The sequence below is a fragment of the Equus caballus genome, chromosome 10 (assembly GCF_041296265.1).
Source record: "Equus caballus isolate H_3958 breed thoroughbred chromosome 10, TB-T2T, whole genome shotgun sequence".
Classification (NCBI taxonomy): Eukaryota; Metazoa; Chordata; class Mammalia; order Perissodactyla; family Equidae; genus Equus; species Equus caballus.
This window is the reverse complement of record NC_091693.1, coordinates 68,039,026-68,058,884: the sequence shown is the minus strand read 5'-3', so window position 1 is coordinate 68,058,884 and position 19,859 is coordinate 68,039,026. Positions and strand designations below refer to the sequence as shown.

The 19,859-nt window shown below is 41.9% G+C and overlaps 1 protein-coding gene across 1 annotated transcript; it reads right to left on the bottom strand.

Moving 5' to 3' along the window:
* Positions 1–5,340: 5,340 nt before the first annotated feature.
* On the bottom strand, positions 5,341–11,929 carry MFSD4B (major facilitator superfamily domain containing 4B; the record flags this gene model as incomplete). Its single annotated transcript, XM_023649442.2, is given in 5 exon segments — positions 5,341–5,526; positions 5,528–6,723; positions 8,023–8,139; positions 9,249–9,417; positions 11,705–11,929. Coding segments are annotated over 5 exon segments (1,743 nt in total), but the record flags the coding sequence as incomplete, so codon positions are not given.
* Positions 11,930–19,859: the final 7,930 nt, after the last annotated feature.

Genomic DNA, 19,859 nt, shown 5'->3' with positions numbered 1-19,859 from the left:
AAGAAGCACAGGACACAAGACCACTCGTTTAGCAGAAAACTGGGATCAAAACTCCAAAATACATGATTACCACACTTGGGACTCCAAGGCCAGGAGAGGAATTCATCAGTGCTTGGTTTACAGTGCCTAGAACAAAGGCAGCTCTCAAACACATCTGCTCAGTGACGGAACAAGAACCAGAAGCCGCGACAACAAAACTTTGAGGGAGACGCCGGACATAACCTTTCTGTGAGTTCACTTACTCAGTACGTGGGTGGTACTGACCTGACTATAATGGGCCAAAAGGCGGCCTAGAGTTTGAAGCAATACTAACAAAGTGTGTGTTTCTCTATCTTCTTCCTATTGCTGGCCTCGTCTGGAAAAACTGCACTAGGACAGTATCTAAGCCAAATAATAAAAAGAAAGCACTCAAAAAATTACAAGTAGGATTATCACAGGATCCAGCAATTTCACTTGTTGGGATACACCCAAAGGAAACGAAAGCAGACTCAGATATTTGTGCATCACAGCAGCGTTATTCACAACTGTCAAAAGGTGGAAGCAACCCAAGTGTCCATCAACAGATAAACGGATAAACAAAATATACATACAATGGAACATTATTCAGCCTTTACAAAGGAAATTCTGACACACACTAAAACACGGAGGAACCCTGAAGACATTATGGTAAGTAAAATAAGCCAGTCACAAAACGACAAATACTGTATGATTTCACTTACATGAGGTACTCAGAGTGGTCAAATTCATGGAGACAGAAAGCAGAATGATGGTCGTCAGGGGCTGGTGGGAGGATGGAATGGGGAGTTAGATTTTAATGGGTACAGAGTTTCAGTTTTGCAAGATGAAAAATGTCCTGTGGACGATGGAAGTGATGAGTGCGCAATGATGTAAGCACACTTAGTGCCACTGAACTGTACACTTAAAGACGGTGAAGATGGTGAATTTTATGTTATGTATATTTTATCATAATTAAAAATAAATATTTTTCTTAAATAAAAGCACCTTATAATCGCAACAAGCTGTACAGAAGCTAAAAAGCCAAATACCTTAAGTTACTGACGCCATTTAACAACCTCAAAAAATCTCTCCAGGCCACCCATTAACTATAACCAAAGGAGAGCTGCATTACGTTTAGAGACCAGACACTACAGGCATTCTGCAACTAAAATACAAGCCAGAAGGAAGACATGAAAGCAACATATGAGAACTAACAGCCACAGTGAAATGACCTAACGGACCTTCTCTGAAAGAATTAAAATAAACAGGGCAGAAATAGAGGACAAGAGAAGACATAATAAGATAGCCACAGAAGGGGCCAGCCTGGTGGCGTAGTGGTTAAGTTTGTGTGCTCTGCTTCGGTGGCCTGGAGTTCACCAGTTCCAATCCCAGGAGCAGACCTACACATTGCTCATCAAGCCATGCTGTAGCAACATCCCACATACAAAATGGAGGAAGACTGGCACAGATGTTCGCTCAGGAACAATCTTCCTCAAGCAAAAAGAGGAAGGCTGGCAACAGATGTTAGCTCAGGGCTAATCTTCCTCAGCAAAAAAAAAGTGAGAGAGAGAACATTTCTAACAAGCTTTGAATCATACCTTAAGCTTTCTTGCATCCCTTTCCTAACACCTCTACCCCCACTGCATCCCCAGAGTATACCAAATATGAAACACACAACATCTGTGGATTCACATATGCAAACACACACATACACTCACACTATGAACAAAACAAGTGACACTTAACACAGATACAGGGCATCTCAGAATATATCTACCTCCATTAAGAATTTTAAGCTCTATTTTAGTAATATCTTTTAAGTGGCAGGATTGAGGGATATGTTGCTATGAGAAATTCTAAGTTCTGGCTATGAGAAAGCTATCCTGATTATTCAAGGAATCTACCTGAAACAAAATCATTTTACATGTAACCTGGGTCTCACATATTTTTCAGGAGTGTGTCATCTCCCAATTATTATTGGAGATAATAATAATTGGTGGTGGCTCACATACAAAAAAAAGAAGACTGGCAGTGGATGTTAGCTCAGGGAGAATATTCCTCAGCAAAAAAATAAATAAGAGTAATTGAAAAACGCTCTCAAAGTGTTCTTGGACTTTACTATGAAAATACAATTAAACTGAAATTTACCTATTTCCCTCCTATCAAGCTGCATTCGAACAGGTTAAAAGCACAGTGGTAAAGGACACAAAATAAAATGTCAAGAAAAAAAGCATAACTCTGAGTTAACTCCTCCAGTGCCCCAAAACAAAAAAAGATTCTTCCCAATCAGGTCAGCTGGCCTGGCCCATGGGGAGCCGCTCCCTCCCACACCGGTACACTTGGCGTGCTGGACCTATGATCGCGTTCAGGGACTGCTGAAGGGTTTTTCCTCAGTTCAAACTTTTTCTCTTTTGAACCCTGATTTTGCAGGTACCTGATTTTGCAGATTGTAACACACAGACCATAAGGTGACCTCCAATGAGTGACATCTCTGTACTAGCCTCTCCCCTCCATTTGGGGCAGAACCTGTGGCTTGCTTCTAACCAAAGAATACTCGGGCTAAGGTGACGGGCTGCCACTCCTGGGATTACTTATGTTATATAAGACTCCAGCTTAGCAGACTTGGGCAAGAGATGCTCCCACCGGCTTTGAAGAAATAAGCTGCCATGTCGTGAGAGATCTATGAGAGCGCCACACAGCAAGGAACTGTGGGAGGTTCTAGGAACTGAGACTGGTGCCAGCTGACAGCCAGCAGAGGACAGGGACCTCAGTCTACCACAGCCAGGAACTGAAAACTGTCAACAACTGCACAGCCCCGAAAGGGGACCACAAGCTCGAGAGAGGAGCACGGCTCCATCCACAGCTCGACTGCAGCGCTGTGAGACCGGGAGCAGAGGACCCCGTGAAGACGTGCCCAAATTCCTGACCCAAGGAAACTGTGAGACAAAAATGCCTGTGGTTTTAAGATGCTAAATTTGTGGTAATTTGTTACTCAACAATAGAAAACTTTGATACCTGCATATCAGGAGACACTCACCTAAGAACTGACTATTAGGATGAATGCTAATTCCTGGAATTGTACTAAGTCTCGTCCTTCCAATATGGAAATACACGATCAAACCTTAACAACGCCTATCAGCTCGTATGGCCATCCACATTTTGAACTCTAGGGTGTTTTCCAGTGTGGATTTCCAAATTTTCTGCCATGTTCTTACTACCATCCTTCTCTCCCTGAGCTACATCTCCTACCCCTTAAATGCAGATGCTGCAGGGAGAAGCCCTGTGCTGGCCGCCTCCCAGCTGCCAAACAGCTGCCACCACCTAAACTCCAACCGCCTGAGAACAAGCAGTGGACGGGGCAGAGGTCACCTCCAAGGTCTAGCTAAGGGAAAAGTAGAGTATAACAGGAACAAGAATAGGCTGTTTAGTGTTAATTTCTCCACCAGCACTCTCCAAAACTGTTAGAATATTAACATGAACCAACACGTGGCAGGTATATAAGGTGAATGGCAGTGGTCACGAAAGTACAGTATTTCACTTAAGAAAAAACAAAAAGCAAATCTATAGAAATTAGGTAAGAGAAAGCAGACATACTACACTCAGGTAGAAGTCAGATGTTATTCAGCATAAAACGTATGCTGAAGCGTAAAGAGGGGCTGGCCCCGTGGCCAAGTGGTTAATTTCGCGCGCTCCACTTCAGTGGCCCAGGGTTTCACTGGTTCAGATCCTGGGTGCGCACCTAGCACCACTCATCAAGCCATGTTGAAGCAGCGTCCCACAGAGCACAACCAGAGGCACTCACAACTAGAATACACAACTATGTACTGGGGGGCTTCGGGGAGAAGGATTAAAAAAAAAAAAAAAGATTGGCAAGAGTTGTTAGCTCAGGTGCCAATCTTAAAAAAAAAAAACAACTTGGTAAAGAGAAGTAAACAAAATCTGTCATTGATGCTCATCATTGATCAAAGGACAGCCCCCACCAGCTTGGCCAAACTCATATGAGGTACCCTTTGTGATCCTTGACTCCTAAGCCAACAAGCCACTTTCTCATCACTTTGGTTTCCCAGGTATGTCAAACTCAGGAAGGAGGAGCCCTGGATGATGATAAAGTATTCCAATCACTGGAAAAGACTGTGCCTCATGGTAAATTAAACTAGCAGCCTGGTTTACAGTGCTTACGATGTGATTACCAACCGGACTCAATGAGGAGCAAATCCTGGAACGGCGAGGCTCACATCCAGACCCTGTGACTGAGGTAGGCAAAGGACTCCAGAGGCGCTGTCCACAGCCCCACCACTAACGTAGTAACTCTGAAACAGCTTTTAAAATCGGAACATAGCATCTCCAAATCCCGTCTGAACATAATTAGACAAAATTAGCATATAAAAATAACTTTTCTTTTTAAAATGTCTGTAAAAATAGTATAATCTCCATAATTGAATGAATTATTGTATTTCACTGAGTCTAAGACACTGATTGTAAAATGCAACATTACTGTCTATATATTTGGAAAAAAACTGTCAATTAAATTTTGTCACAATGTTAAATAATCATTGATTTTAACACATATTCTGATTTCAGAGATGTTAAATATGTGAAAAAAGGGGCATCTTAGAATCAATGAAATACAGTACTAAAGAATGTATTCTTCCGGTAATTGTTCAAATAAAGTAGTAAACATTGAGTGTCAAATCGACATGAATTCACAATCAGTAGCACATTCTTAAAGCTATCAATTTTGTTTCACCTCTCATTTGAAATGAAGAACGGGGTGGCACTTATATTAATTTCTAGCAGACGTCCTGCATAACCTTTAAAACTTATAGATTCCTAATTTGAGAATCATCTTATTTTCACTTATAGAATCACAGATCCGGAGATGACATCAACAAAGCCGACACATGTTAAGTGACTGAGTGCAGGGCCGAAGGCCAGAAAGCAGCAGTCAAGGCTTGAAGCCATGTCTGTAGGACCCTGTTCCGTGTTCTCTTCGTAGAAATCAGGAATCAAATGAGTCACCAGCATTCTTTGGTCCAATGCTACAGACAGGGTAATTAATGAAAATCTGTCCATTTTCAAAGATGCTCTTTTATGAAACTCCTCTCCTCAACCGCCCTGGGAGAGTACTGACGACTGATAACTCGTTCAGCTAGTTGACTCAATTACCAGATGGCTTTATTAGGATGGCACCCAGCTTCTCAAAAACAAATGCCTTCTTTGCATGCTCTGAGGAGTGAAGGCCACCACGTATTACCTAATCAGCCATGTGCCAAACACTAGCCTCACAACAAGATTCTACTGTATGAGACCATTGGTTCTTTATGGAAGATTCTGGGAATTACAGAACGTTTCAAAACGTTGTCAGCATTTGCTATGCTCTGACGTAGAAATTTGGATACTCAAAACACGTTGGAAGTGTGCTAATGCTCTGCTCTGACGGGCCTCTTTAGGCCTGACGGTTGCTCAAGGAAGTGAGCAAACAATCCACCTTCTCTAAGTGTTAGTCCCTTTTGTCCTGACTTCTTGCAAGGTGCTTCACAGCGGACTTGCCAGTGTTAACCGGAGAGGACTCAAACACTAAAGCGGTTGAGCGGAACTGGCTGGAGACTTCGGCTGGGGGCTCCATCACAATGTTTCTAGATGTCTCTATTACAGAATTCCTCATTCTATCATCCATCTCGATCACTTCAAAATCCACTTCATTCCACTTTTCTGCATCTTCCTCATAGTCATTCGGCCCAGAGCTAGAGAGCAAAGCTTTCTGGTCCTCACTCTTCCTGTGTTCTTTTTGCTGACGATTGAGAGGTGAGGTGGCTAATTTATACATCACGGGAAATAAAATAGCAGTGGCTATCGCTGACGCCAAAGACGTGTACAAAACTACAGGCAAATCGGGGTATTTTCCTTGAAGAATTCCAATTACGGCAGGGATAGCCATTTCTCCCAAGGAACCACCGATGACAAAAAATGCTGCGGCTTTTCCGTGGATGGTCGTGTACTGCTCAATCCAAGAAATGCCACTGGGAAACGTGGTTGCCATCGAGGCCCCATACACGGAAGTTGCTATCCAGAGACAAACTGGGCTCTTGTTGAAAAGCACCAGAAACAAAGATGACGACACGCTGCTAATGTTGCTCAACACGATCATGGTTCCAGGCTGTAAACACGCAGCAAAAAAGATCGCCAGGCCCCTGCAAGACGCAAAGACCCCCCAGAAGATGGAGTTCAATCCGGCCGCTTCACTTTCTTTCATGCCAGCATGAGTGATTGCAAACGAGAAAATGTAAGAGCCATATGTCACCTCGGCTCCAACATAAAAAAAGAAGAACAGGAAGAGGAGACAAAGCAGGATGTTGTGATATTTAGCTCTTTGAGACCTCTGAGCGCACACTTTGGCTTTTTCCAGCTTTGAGCTTTTCTTTAAAAACAGAGCAAGAAGAGAGATAAAAACTACAAAAATGTAAGTCCCAATGACAGCATAAGCCCACAGTAAATTCATATCGTCAGGTACTCCAAGTAGAGGTTCTGAGGCGGCTTCAGATGACTGGTTGAGCACAGAATCGTTAAAGTCAGCCTCTGTGTGGTTTTCAGCAGACACGGTCGTGCCCAATGCCAATTTAGCCAGCAGTGGCGCCAAGAAGGCACCCAAGGCGAAACAGAAGTGTAAGGCCTGCAAATGCGGGGCTCCTTTGTCCCCCCAGAGAGCCAAGATTAGGACGTTACCACCTACCAATGAAAGATGGGAAAATGATTTAATCATAGTAAGTTAGCAAAAAACAGTTCATTACTATCAGAAAAAGCATGAGTCTGTTTTACACGGCACAGGATCATAATATTCTAAGTTGTCACATGTTTGCATGCATGTTGTTATCAAGTCAATTCTATGACTGAGGAACTCTAACCCCCCACCATGAGAGAGCAATAAGCACTGAAATATCACATACTTACAAATGGGATTCTACAGGCCAGCAAAGCACTACCTCCCAGAGCCAGGCCCATTAGCACAAGGCTTTTTATAACACAGTTCTAATACCAGGCTGGCAGCGAGGGGGGATATTTATATATTTATTTATTTATAAATATTTTAAATAGATATTAACATCAGACAGTGGCCAAATAACCCAAGCTTTCTGTACTTGCAATGGGCAGCCACTTGAAGGAAATTATTTATGTATATAGCAGATGTGAAACACATGTTCAGGAACCTGACCACTACAGGATTCTGCAGTGCCCGTGACAGGCACTAAGGATTCCTTCTACAAGGTGAGAGGCAAGAAGAAGCAAGTCTTGCGTTTTCTTTCTTTTCCTTTTTTAACCGCATTTGCAGACAAACATAGAATTCTACCCTGTAATTTCACAACCAAACTAAGCCGAAAGTATAAAATATTTCCCTGACATGTCAAGTAACAGCAGAGCAGGGAAGCAGGGGAGGAAGCTGGCTTTAAGGGTGAACAAAAGTCATGTGTTATTTTGTAGGTTTTAAAAGATATCAAGATACATGATGAGGCTCTCCTGCAGGAGGGCAGGACTTTTGAGAGAAAAGGAAGAAAAGGAAAATAATACACAGCACAGGTTTCTTTTAGTTCAAAAGGCAAGGTGCATTGTAAACTGGATAGTGGCTTCTAGACTTCCTCAGCCAAAAATGTTTCCAAACTTAGTTTAACTGATTAACTCATCAATTCCCCCATACTACAATGAAGTTCTAGCCCAAAATGAAAGCCCGCTCACCTGCACTGTAATTACCCAGGTGCGGACCCTACCCTGGTTGGATACTGTAAATCCACAATCTCTCATACAACAAAATTCTTTAAATTCGCTCCGTGGTTGGCTGCTCAAAAACAGACATCCTACTTGGCAAGAAGAGTAGATGCCAGAAGGGTGGTTCTGATCGGGGGAGCCTATGACCAACTCAGTAGGTCAGTGTCATTTTGGCAGACACTGCAAGTGACAATTTAATATCACCTGTTCTTCTTTTTCAAGTGGAAAGTCCCTACTCCCAGAGGTGACACTGACGAGGTCACTAACCTGTATCCAGGATGCCCATTGAAACACCAAAGACGGACATCATGACAATCAGTAATACCACTGCCTTGCAAAATGGAACAAGATAAAGACCAACTGTCGTAGCCAACATTGACATCCCTGAGAAGAAATGTAAAAGTCAGCTGAAAACAACATTCATATAGAGTCATGGCTCAAGTCAACATCAAAAAACTCCCCAAAATGCAGAGTAAGTCACATTAAAATTGAGTAACAATGAGATGAGAGGTTCAGCTTCTACAAATAGTCATTTCACTTAAAAACTTTTATAATCTTTATGGACTATAAAATATGTGATTCTAATATAAATACACATCTAGCACTGCTAATAATCAAACTATAAGTTACAATACATGGCAAAGTTTTATGGCAAAACAGACAGCTCAAAAATTACTTATTTAAATGTTTCATATTTAAGAACCTAAAGAGATCTTTAGATAGGAGGTAAAAAATAAAAAACATAAAAGTAAAATGCAACTACTATAGTAGTTTGTAGTAGAAATGTATTAAATAAATTAGTTTGGGGAATAGGGAAGGAAACGTAAGAAATATATTCTTTCAACCACTTTGGAAATCAGAGGGATTATTTAGTTATTCATCAACAACAGTAAATTATTCTCCTTACTTCCAAAGCGGTTTTATTACATCAAGCCAGATTCTCTTTCAACATGTCAATTTATTCAAAAAACAGTAAGTTAAAAGCTTTGCCATCTATCTCAAGGGTGAGGTAGAAAGGTTTGGGGTTATCATTGACACGGGGCAGCAGGGACAAAAATTCCGACTACATCATTTCACCCACCATCCACTCCTACCTTCATTCTCAGTCCAGGATTCAGCCTGGGCAAGTTCAAGTTCATTCATTCTGATCTCTGGTGGCTCCAGGAGATCTGCCCTAAACTCTGACAGGCAGAGCGCCTTGGACGACCAGGACGCGATCCAGGGGTGGTGTCTAAATTACAGGTGAAGTCAGGAAGGCTAAGGATGGCCAACACACTCTGGGGCTAATCTAAATTTCCAGAGTGGTCCAGCAGAGATTCCCTTAACTGCCAAGATGAAAGCCGGCACCAGGGAGACCTGACTTCCACGGAGGACGTCCAAACACTAGTCCATCTAAGACGTCAACCATTCCGCAAGATAGTATGGCTCCTATTCAAAAACAAATTGTAATTTCCTGGAAAGTCACAGAGAAGCGAAAATTGGTGTTTACTTACCCAAAAGTAGAAAAGGATTCATACTGTCAAAAAGAACTCCACCTATCACAGAACCACCCAAATATCCAAAGGCACGGCCCACAAAAACCACGGAAAGGCTGCTCATGTTGCGGTTCACATTTACTGCCAAATCTGGAAACGTGGGTCCCAGGATAGCAACACTCATTCCCTGAAATTTAAAAAGGCAAAAGATTTTATTTACAACCATTAAAATATGTCTATCTATGTGGTAGCTTTTTTCACCATTAAAAAGGGAGGAGGGGATTTCAATGTCACGTAGGGAATTACTTGAAGTCCCACAGTCAGGAAAAATTCATGACGACAATACTAGTACTCCTATTTCTGGTGTGCCAAATCCTCTTTTTCTAGTTTTGACAACTGTAAATTTTTAAAAACTTCTTTAATTCTTTCAGTTTTTTGCTGCAATTCTATTTCCTTTTTTTTTTTTTCCAAGGAAGATTAGCCCTGAGCTAACATCTGCCGCCAATCCTCCTCTTTTTGCTGAGGAAGACTGGCCCTGAGCTAACATCTGTGCCCATCTTCCTCTCCTTTATATGTGGGACGCCTAACACAGCATGGCTTGACAAGCGGTGCCACGTCCACACCCGGGATCCCAAACTGCGAACCCCGGGCCGCTGAAGCAGAACGTGCGCACTTAACCGCTGCGCCACCAGGCCGGCCCCTATTTCCTTTTTGAACAATACCATAAAAGACTATTTTGTATTAATAGTAAAATGTAACATTAATGTAACTTTTGAAATAGTTTTGTACATTTTTAAGTATACTACATGCCCAAATATCACAGGAATTTAAATGTTAAAAATTATTTTTTTAGGGGCTGGCCCCATGGCAAGTGGTTAAGTTCACGCGCTCCACTTCGGCAGCCCGGGGTTTCACGGTTTTGAATCCTGGGCACAGACATGGCACCGCTCATCAGGCCACGCTGAGGTGGCGTCCCACATAGCAAAATCAAAAGGGTCTACAACCAGAATATACAACTATGTACTGGGGGGTTTTGGGGAGAAGAAGAAGAAAAAAAGAAAAGTAGATTGGCAATAGGTGTTGTTAGCTCAGGTGACAATCTTTAAAAAAAAATTGTAAAAGAAAAATTATTTTTTTAAATCATCAAAATATTATTCTCATTTTTGATGTTGTTAAAACAGACAGCAATATTTCTGGATGCACATGGGGTGCTTCCTCTGAATTACGAGTACAAAATATGCAGGAGATTAAACAATTGAAACATTTCTAAATCTGCATTTTTCTTCAAAGAAAACCCCAAGCCATCAGCAATACAGTCTGTACGCCTTTCTTAGAGAATACCACATACATATATATACAATGCCTTTAAAAATAAAATTTTACTTAAAGACAATCTAGTGTTAGCAAGAATTAAGGTTACAGTCGGCTTTCAGAGGAAGCTAGTTTTACATTTGAAAAATGTTTCCAATCGGTCTACATTTCAAGAATAATTAACTCTAACTGCACTGGTCTGCTTGAAACGCTTGGGTGTGCTCCCTGCCCAAGCTGGAGCTGTGCGGGACTGGAAAGCAGGCCTGGGCACCGGGCGCAGAGCACGCGCCTGGGACATGGGAGAGAGGCTGAGCCTAGCTCTCATCCAATTTGTTCCAGCCTGCACAACGCTGACAACAGGATCTGGCACACAGTGGGGGCCAACCAAGGATCGGCAGTGATTTTTCTTCTTTCAAATCAAAATACTCTAAGAATCAGTTGTGGCTCAGAGAAAGACGTTGAGTGACCAGAAGTGACGCTCAGAGGATTCGCCTCCGAACTCTCCAGAATCCCAACATTCAAGACAGGTGATGAAGACGCGGGGTGGAGGGAGGGGGCGGTGTCCAGAAATAAAGGAATCGCGGGGTAGCCAAGGGTTTTGGCAAAAGGTGCTTCTAGCCTTGCAGTTTGCTCTAAGAAAAACATTGAAGGATCTGAAGGTTTGTTTCACATAGGCCTGTGGGCAGAGTAAAACACTACGCATTCCTGGCTCTACCACTTAGCCAGCTGTGTGGTCCGGAAAAGTCACTTTCCCTCTCTGGGTCTATTTCCTCATCTGTAAAAACAAGAGGTTGGCTGAAATTGATCAGCAGAGGAAGAGGAAATCCCAGAAAAGCAGCTTTAGGGAATAACACGAGGGTTGGCTGGGCCCGGGGGACAGCGGCTATAGACCTGGCAACCCTTCTTGCGGCTCCCCACCCCGAGGAGGAGAGGGAGGAAGGCTGGCTGGAGCTGGGAAATATATTAGGAAAATAAATCTCGCACTTGACAATAACCCTCCAAGATTAAAACTGTGCCCTTTAAACAGATTACGAAACTGAGTCTCGGGCAGACTAACGCGCCCAAGGTCACGCAGTCTGCAAGTGGCGGAGGCGACCCTGGAACTCGAAGGCCGCGCCGCCTGCTCACGCCCCGGCCCGCGGGGTCGCAGCGGCCGCTCTCACCAGCCCCAGGAAGGCGGCACACAGGATCACGGTGATGAACCAGCGGTGCAGACTCCCGGCCCCGCCGCTCCGCCGCGAGCCCGCCGCCGCTTCCGGCTCATTCTCCGCCGGGGCCTTGGCCTGGAGGAGCCGCTGCCCGGCAGCCGGGGCCCCGGCGCCCTGGAATTCCAGTTCCAACTCCAGCTCGGCGGCTCGGGAGACGCGGTCCTGCAGCCGCTCAGCTTCTCAGCCGAGCCTCAGGACTTCGGAGCCGAGCCCCGGCCCCGCCCCTCCGGGCCCGGCCGTCCCGGCAGGCGCCACCTCCGCGGGGGCGGCCGCTGGCCAGGACCGGGAAGTCGCACTTCGGAACGCACCCGGCGCAGCGGGCCGCGGACACGCCCCACCCCCACCCCGCACGCTCTGCGCCTGCGCGGGTCACATGGCAGAAATGTGGCTTCTCGCCAACCACGGCCCAGTCACAACCGGAAGTGATGTGGTTGCCTAGGTGACCGGACGTAGCGCCTGGGCCTCAGCATCACACACAGCTGAAGCCACAGAGGCCCAGCGGGCGGGCGCCCCGTGGCGGAGCGAGCTGAAGCTGCAGCCTGGGACCCGACGAATCGTGCGGTAAGAAGGAGCCAAACCGTTATGAGAAAAGACGCACCAAGAATTGCAAGGGATGGCTTCGCGCCCGCCCCCCGGATCTCCTGGGGGAGCAAAGAGAGCCCGAAGGTCTGTCCCTTATACCACTGTATAAAATTCCTGCCCGTGCTCCTTGGAGATCGGCTGTTGATCTGTCGTTCATCTGTCACTCCACAGCATTTGTTGGACCTCATATGTAAGCTTTCACGTGTATTATCTAAATTAATCCTCATAACACTCTAAATTCCATGTTATCCTCGTTTTACAGATAGGAGGATTAAGTCATAGAGAATAAATAGCAACTGTCCCAAGGTCAGTCAGCCAATCAGTGGCTGTATATAGACAGTGTAACAGTAGCTCAAGAAAGAAAGCTGGAACCAAACATGCGGTTGAAGGCACCCTCTCGCCCCAATCCCTGTAAATGATTCCATTCTTGTGAGGAAGTGGAGCAGGGCGTCGATGTGCAAAATTCTTGAGTAAAGTTATGCCAGCAGAGAAGGAAAGGCTTATCTTCTTTTCCGACTCCAGCTTTTTGTTCCTTTTGCTCTTTGACCAAACGGACCACAGCCTCAAAATGTGTAAATATGTTTCTTTATTGTCTATCTGAAGTGTTCTTTTCTAGCTGATTACTCTCGCATCCACTTAGGTTCCAGACTACAAACCTGAGTCTCATCAGCATTTCCTTTGCAACCCGTCTCTCCAGCCTTGACCATTTGGTCATTAAGCCCTTCCCAGTTTACCTCAGAAAGTACAGATGCTATGATTTAAGAGAACCTATTTTAGATTTCAGTTAGAGAAGGTCTCTTTGAGAAAAGTGTGATGTGGTTGCAACAGAAGGTATCATATATATTAAAGAGAACAGAAGATGATATGGGAGAGGTATGTTAGGTCCAAATTGTAAAGAGCTTTCTATGCTATACAGAGGAGTTTGGACTTGAGTAACACACTTCCACCGGCACACTGAGATTTAATAAAACCAAAAATATTTTGTAGGAATTCAAGCTTCACAATGTTTCATCTTTATTCCCTAAAACTGAACTCATCTTTTTTCTCAATAAGTCTGCTCCTTCTCTGTGATATTCCCTGCTGGTACCATCACCCACCCAGTCATCTCACAGGAAGCTGAGAGCCTGCTTCCTTCTTTCTCCTTGGTTTATCACCAAGTCCTCTTTACATATTTCTAAAATCAGGCATCTACTCTATACTATTATCACAGCCTACTTTTAAAACTTTAACACCTTTCACCAAGACTATTGTCCCGATTCCTAATTAATTTTCTCCCCTCTAGTCTTCTGTTCTCCAAATCCATCTTTCTCCCCTTAGTATCTAACTGAAATGAAAATCTGCTACATAAAACCCTTCAACTCCTCCTTAAGAATAAAATCCGACTTCATCTGCTCCTGCCCACCTCTGTAGCTTCATCTCTTGCTATCTCGACCTCATTATTTACATTCCAACAACATCAAAATTGCTATTAGTTCTTTATACACCACATGCTGTTTCTCACTTCCTTGCATTTCATCGTACTGTCCCCTCTGTCTAAAATGTCTCCTTTCTCTTTCATCCGCTGTGATAGAGGCTGCTAGCTAGCTATCAAAATCCATTTGCCCTTTCTTCCTAAGTAATTAAGTTATAACCCAGTGCATGACTGCACAGCTCCGCTACATTTCCCAGCTGAATTTGTAATTAGGGATGCCAGTAGAATGTAAGTAAAAAGACCAGGGGCCTTAAGGCACTGGATATTCTTCTCTATGCCGTCTTCTTCCTTTCTCAGCTGGAACCTGGACATGGCTGTGACAGAGTTTCCCCTATACATGACGACAAAGCCCTCGGGCACTACAGACCCATAAAATGGAAGGAGCCTGGGTCCCTGAGTGATGTATGGAGCAGAGCTACCCTATCTGTCAACCTGGAATACTTCCCTCTGTTATGTGAGAGAAACATCTCTTTGTTTTGTAAATCACTGAATTTTTGTTACAGTAGATTAGTTTCCCGTAACTAATAGCATTCCTTCCTATATTTTTAATGATTGTACTTATTTTAAAGAATTTAAGAGAAAAAATAGTCTTTTCTATTTACCTAAATAGCCACATTTTCTGTGGCTCTTCTTTCGGTCCTGAGCATCCAGGCTGCCCTTTCTCTTCATCCTAAAGAACTTCCTACAGCATTTCTTTTAGGGCAGGTCTCCTGACAATAGCTTTCTAAGTTTTCCTTCATCTGAAAATGTCTTTATTTCACCTGCACTGTTGAAAATATTTTCCCTAGATATAGGCTTCTGAGTTCACAGCTCTTTCAGCGCTTAGAGATGTTGTTCCAGTGTCTTCTGGCTACCCTGGACTCTGCAGTCATTCAGATCATCACTCTTTCTCTATGTAGTGTTTCATTTTTCTCTAGCTGCTCTCAAGATTTTTTTCTGTATCTTTGATTTCCAGCAGTTTGATTTTGATATTTCTGTTTCTAGGCATGGTTTTCTTTGAATTTAACTGTTGGAGTTCACCAGGCTTCTGGAATCTGTAAATATACATCTTTCGCCAAATTTGGGAAGATTTCAGCCATTGCTTTTTCAAATAGTTTTTCTGCCTCAATCTCTTTCTCCTCTCCTTCTGGGACTAAGGATTGTATGTTAGACTTTTTGATATTGTCACACAGGTCCCTGATGCTCATATGTTCTGTTTTGTCCAATCCTTTCCCCCTGCTCTGTTCTTCAGTTTGGATAATTTCTGTTGATTTATCTATTTTCAAGTTCACTGCCTCTTTCTTTCATCATCTCCATTTTGCAGTTGCACCTATCCAGTGAATTTGTTTACTTCAGATGTTGTACCTTTCAGTTCAAAATTTCCACCTAGTTCCTTTTCATAGTTTCTGTTTCTCTGCTGAAAATGTCTATCTTTACATTTATCTCAAGCGTGTTTATCTTTACATCCCAGAGTGTGTAATAGCTGCTTTAAAGTCTTCATCTGAAAATTCTAACATCTGCGTTATCTCAGAGGTGGTATCTGTTGTCTTTTCCCTTAGGATTTGGTCACATTGTCCTGGTTCTTTGTATGACAGGTAATTTCCTGTTGTGTCTATTGTATCCTGGACATTGTGCAGACTCTGGGTCTTGTTAAAACCCTTTTCTCAAGAATGTGTGTTTGTTTCCACAATCAACCTGGTTCAGTTCATGTTGCAAGTTTTGTTTCACGTTCTGTGGGTGATGGTTCAGTCTCATTTCAGTTGTAAGAGCCTGGCTGTGCTGCTCTTGGTCTGTCCTGAATGTGTGCCTCTCAGGAGTCAGTCTGAGACGTGCGTCACAGTTTGACTCTTCCATCAGTGGGCAGAGCCTGGCTATGCTGCTTCAGGTCTCTTGCACAAGGTGCAACTCAGGAGTGACCCCAAGATTTGTGTGCTTCGTATGCAAAATTAGGGATCACCTTCTCTAACTCTCTCCTCTCCCTCCACCCCACTCACTTTCCAACTCACAGAGACTCCTTTTTTTCTGTTCTCTGGATCAGAAAGATGGGGTTTCTATCAGAGTTTTAGCTACCCTTGCCACCGGACAATTCCCAAATGGGGCCTCATCTCAGGACAAAGCCACAAGAAAAAAAGGGAAAAAAGCCAGAAAACTCATCCCCTTGCAGGTTTCCTAAGTTTTGACTCCCCATCACAACCTTTGTTTACTTTTCAGGTCCTCAGGTTGTTGCTGTTTGTATTTTGTCATGAGTTTGTAGTTGTAATCAGTGGGCGAGATTGGCTGGCCGGAGGCTTATCGTGCCAAAGCTGAACCTGAAGTATTCCTACTCATCTTTTAAGAGTCAGCTTAGGTACTACTTGCTCTAGGAAGCCTTTTCGGACCCTCCTCTCAGTCTTGAGGCTGTTTTAATTTCCCTCCATTATGCATAATTCTAATAGCCCACCTGCTCCTTCATATAGAATTTTCCTGTTGTGTGTCATCTTCCCTCCTATACTGAGAGGGCCTGAGGGGAGGTAGTGTGTCTTATTTAGCCTTTAGAGTAGTGCCTGGCACACAGTGAGTCTTCAGGAAATGTTTGTTGAATGTAGTCAACTTTCTCTGAACACCCTCACTGAAATCTGAATTCCTGTGTAGTTATGCTATGCCCAAATTTTCTCACATATTCTAGTATTATCGTTATTTTAGCACTTATCTTTCGTTCCCGAGTAGATTGTAAGCTCAATGAGATGGAAACTATGGGTCTTATGTCTCTATCTCCCTTGTAGCATTGTATTATGTACTTAATAAATATTACTTAACTGAATTGAGGTTCGTTCAACTAACTTTAAAATTAAAGGTTTTAGTTTACCCTGGTTAAACTTCAAAAAAAGAAAATCTTGTCTAAATGGAAAGAACTGCTTTCTCATTCTCCCCACTTCATTCCTGAAAGCAGCACTTTTTCCAGTTGCCTCCAGATGTCACCCACCACCTTTTTAAAAAAGGGTGATCAACCAAGACCTTGCTTCCTGCAGGCTTCCATTTCGGCCAATTGTGGGGATACATTTTTTTCAGGAGACAATTCAGGAGAAATAAAAACGTTGACGGACCATTTTCTTAATTGAAAATAAATATAGCTTTACTGATTCCCTTGAAAAAATGGCTATTTTACAACCTCTAGGACAATTTATCTAGAAGGAGGAAATCTGGATCTTCGTCACTCATATGGTACTATCTTCGCATATTGATGAAATGGCAACAAGGAGGCAGAGTTTTCATCTTTCAGCTTGAAACTTTACGTTGGATGAGAGTGACAAGTTAGATAGATCACGCTTGGGGATTGCACATCACTCTTAGGACCTTTTTCATCTTTATTTTCTGGAGGGACTATCGTTTCTACTTATCAAACAATATCTAATTAGTACTTAAAGCGCATCATAGGAAAACTAGGTGTCAGAACTATTTCTATCAGTATACTGAACCATCATTCTTTAACCTCCTCACTAAAAGCCCAGTCTGTTAAAACCAACTCTCACGAAGGTTTAATTTCAGTAAGATAACTTTTATGTTTGTGCTATGTAGTTTGAAAAGCTAGAAATAACATTGAAAGGATTTGACATTGGTATCTGTTTGAAATCAATTTTTATCTTATTAGAAATAAAAAGTTACTGATTTTTAAATTGACTCCCCTTTTTAAAAAAAATGTAAACTTTCGAACAGACATTTCTCCAAAGAAGATATACGGATGGCCAATAGGCACATGAAAAGATGCTCATCATCACTAATCATCAGGGAAATGCAAATCAAAACTACACTAAGATATCACCTTACACCTGTTAGAATGGCAAAAATATCCAAAACAAAAAGTGACAAATGTTGGAGAGGTTATGGAGAAAAAGGAACCCTCATACACTGTTGGTGGGAATGCAAACTGGTGCAGCCACTATGGAAAACAGTATGGAGATTTCTCAAAAAATTAAAAATAGAAATACCTTATGACCCAGCCATCCCATTACTGGGTAACTATCCAAAGAACTTGAAATCAGAAATTCCAAAAGTCCCATGCACCCCTATGTTCATTGCAGCATTATTTACAATAGCCAAGACGTGGAAGCAACCTAAGTGCCCACCAACTGATGAATGGATAAAAAAGATATGGTATATATATACAATGGAATACTACTCAGCCATAAAAAAGGATAAAATCGTCCCATTCACAACAACATGGATAGACCTTGAGGGTATTATGCTGAGTGAAATAAGCCAGACAGAGAAGGACGAACTCTGTATGACTCCACTCATAGGTGGTAGTTAACATAAGGACAAAGAGAACTGATTGGTGGTTACCAGGGGAAAGGGGGGGTGGGGGGAGGGCATAGGGGTGAAGTGGTGTACCTGCAACATGACTAATAATGATGTACAACTGTAATTTCACAAGGTTGTTAACTATCATAATCTTAATTAAAAAAACTTCATTAAGGAAATTCAAGATTGCTGCATTTCATGTATCTCCACTATTTAATAATATTTGATTTAAGTCTGTGGAAAGGAATCTCAAAACTCCTTTTACATATTTGCCGTTTCATTGTTTTTGCACTAAATGTACTTCTACACTGAAACCTTTCTATTTAACATGTAGTAGGAAATATTGTAAAAAGTAATTTAGTTTCTTCCTGGAGAAGTGGATATGAGAGTCTTAATGCATCCAAAACTTTTCACAATTGGAAGGATATTAAATTGTGCTTTGACCTCAAGGTCATTTTTTGAAGCTTAATTAACTCTCCCATGTTCCACGTTCGTTTCAAATGGATTAGGCACCCCATCTGTTAATGCTAAGTTCATATCAATCTTTAATCCTAATCATCATGCCTTTTTTACTAGCGCCCAAATGAGAACAATGTATTTCAAAATTGGTATCTTCAAGCCTCTTCTTGTGTAACTGCTGCAAAGATGGAAGTGATAAAAACTCTTGGGAAGCAAGTATTTTAAATAATGTAAATTTGTTGACAAGAAATTCCCTCATTTGAATGAGATTACAGTATAAGAAAGAACCTCATTAACTTTTCAAATGCATCTAGAATAAATATCAGATAACTTTAAAATATTTTAATTTTTGTTTAAATTTTCATTAATGGAATAAAAATATCAATAGTATCCATAATGAACAAAATCTGTTTAAGCAATATGTTCTGGAGAGCCATTTTACTTATGTGGGTAGGATAAGCATTCAAACTCTTCTTCATCATTGTAGTTTATGAAATAATAATCTTTCATTCTTTTTTTTTTACTGAGGAAGATTTGCCCTAAGCTAACATCTGTTGCCAATCTTCCTCTATTTTGTATGTAGGTTGCCACCACAACGTGGCTGCCAATGAGTGGTGTAAGTCAGCATCCAGGAACCGAACCTGGGCTTCCAAAGTGGAGTGCACCAAACTTAACCACTAGGCCACAGGGCCGGACCCTCAGTGATCATTCTTAAATTTTATTCCTTGTTTATTAGCACTGGTGACATTCAGTGATTTTGAAGTCTTTTCATTAAGATCCTTAAAGACCAAGTATTGTTGATGAATAATGCAGTGAATTGTGAAAATACCTGATCCTACTTGAAGTTGACTGTAAACCCATATTGCCACCAAGCATAGCTGTTGTTTCATATGTTGCAAAACAATGACATTGAAAAAGATGAATTTTTTCTTAAGATTTTTTTTCTAGTTTCTATTATTGTATCCATTCTTAGTATTTTTGGAAATAAATTTTCTTTTATGATTCTTTTATTCCTTATGAGTGTTACATATGCACATAATAAAGATTAATTATTATGCAGAATGCTTGCATCCATTTGTAATGAAATTCACTTGATTTCAAGTCTTTACATGACCAATTTTCTAGTATCGTTTTTAGCCATCTCAATTCTTTCTGAAAGAGAATCCTTGTTCAATGAAATAGAAGAAATTATTTCAATTTGATTTCTTTCCATCTTCATACTAATAACCTGTTATACAGTTGGCAGGATTAATTTTTCTCTAACACTGTATAGCTAGCCACATTTTGTTTGTTCATTTTGTTTTTATGTTTTCTGTTCCAGTACATTTGGGACCTTTAATA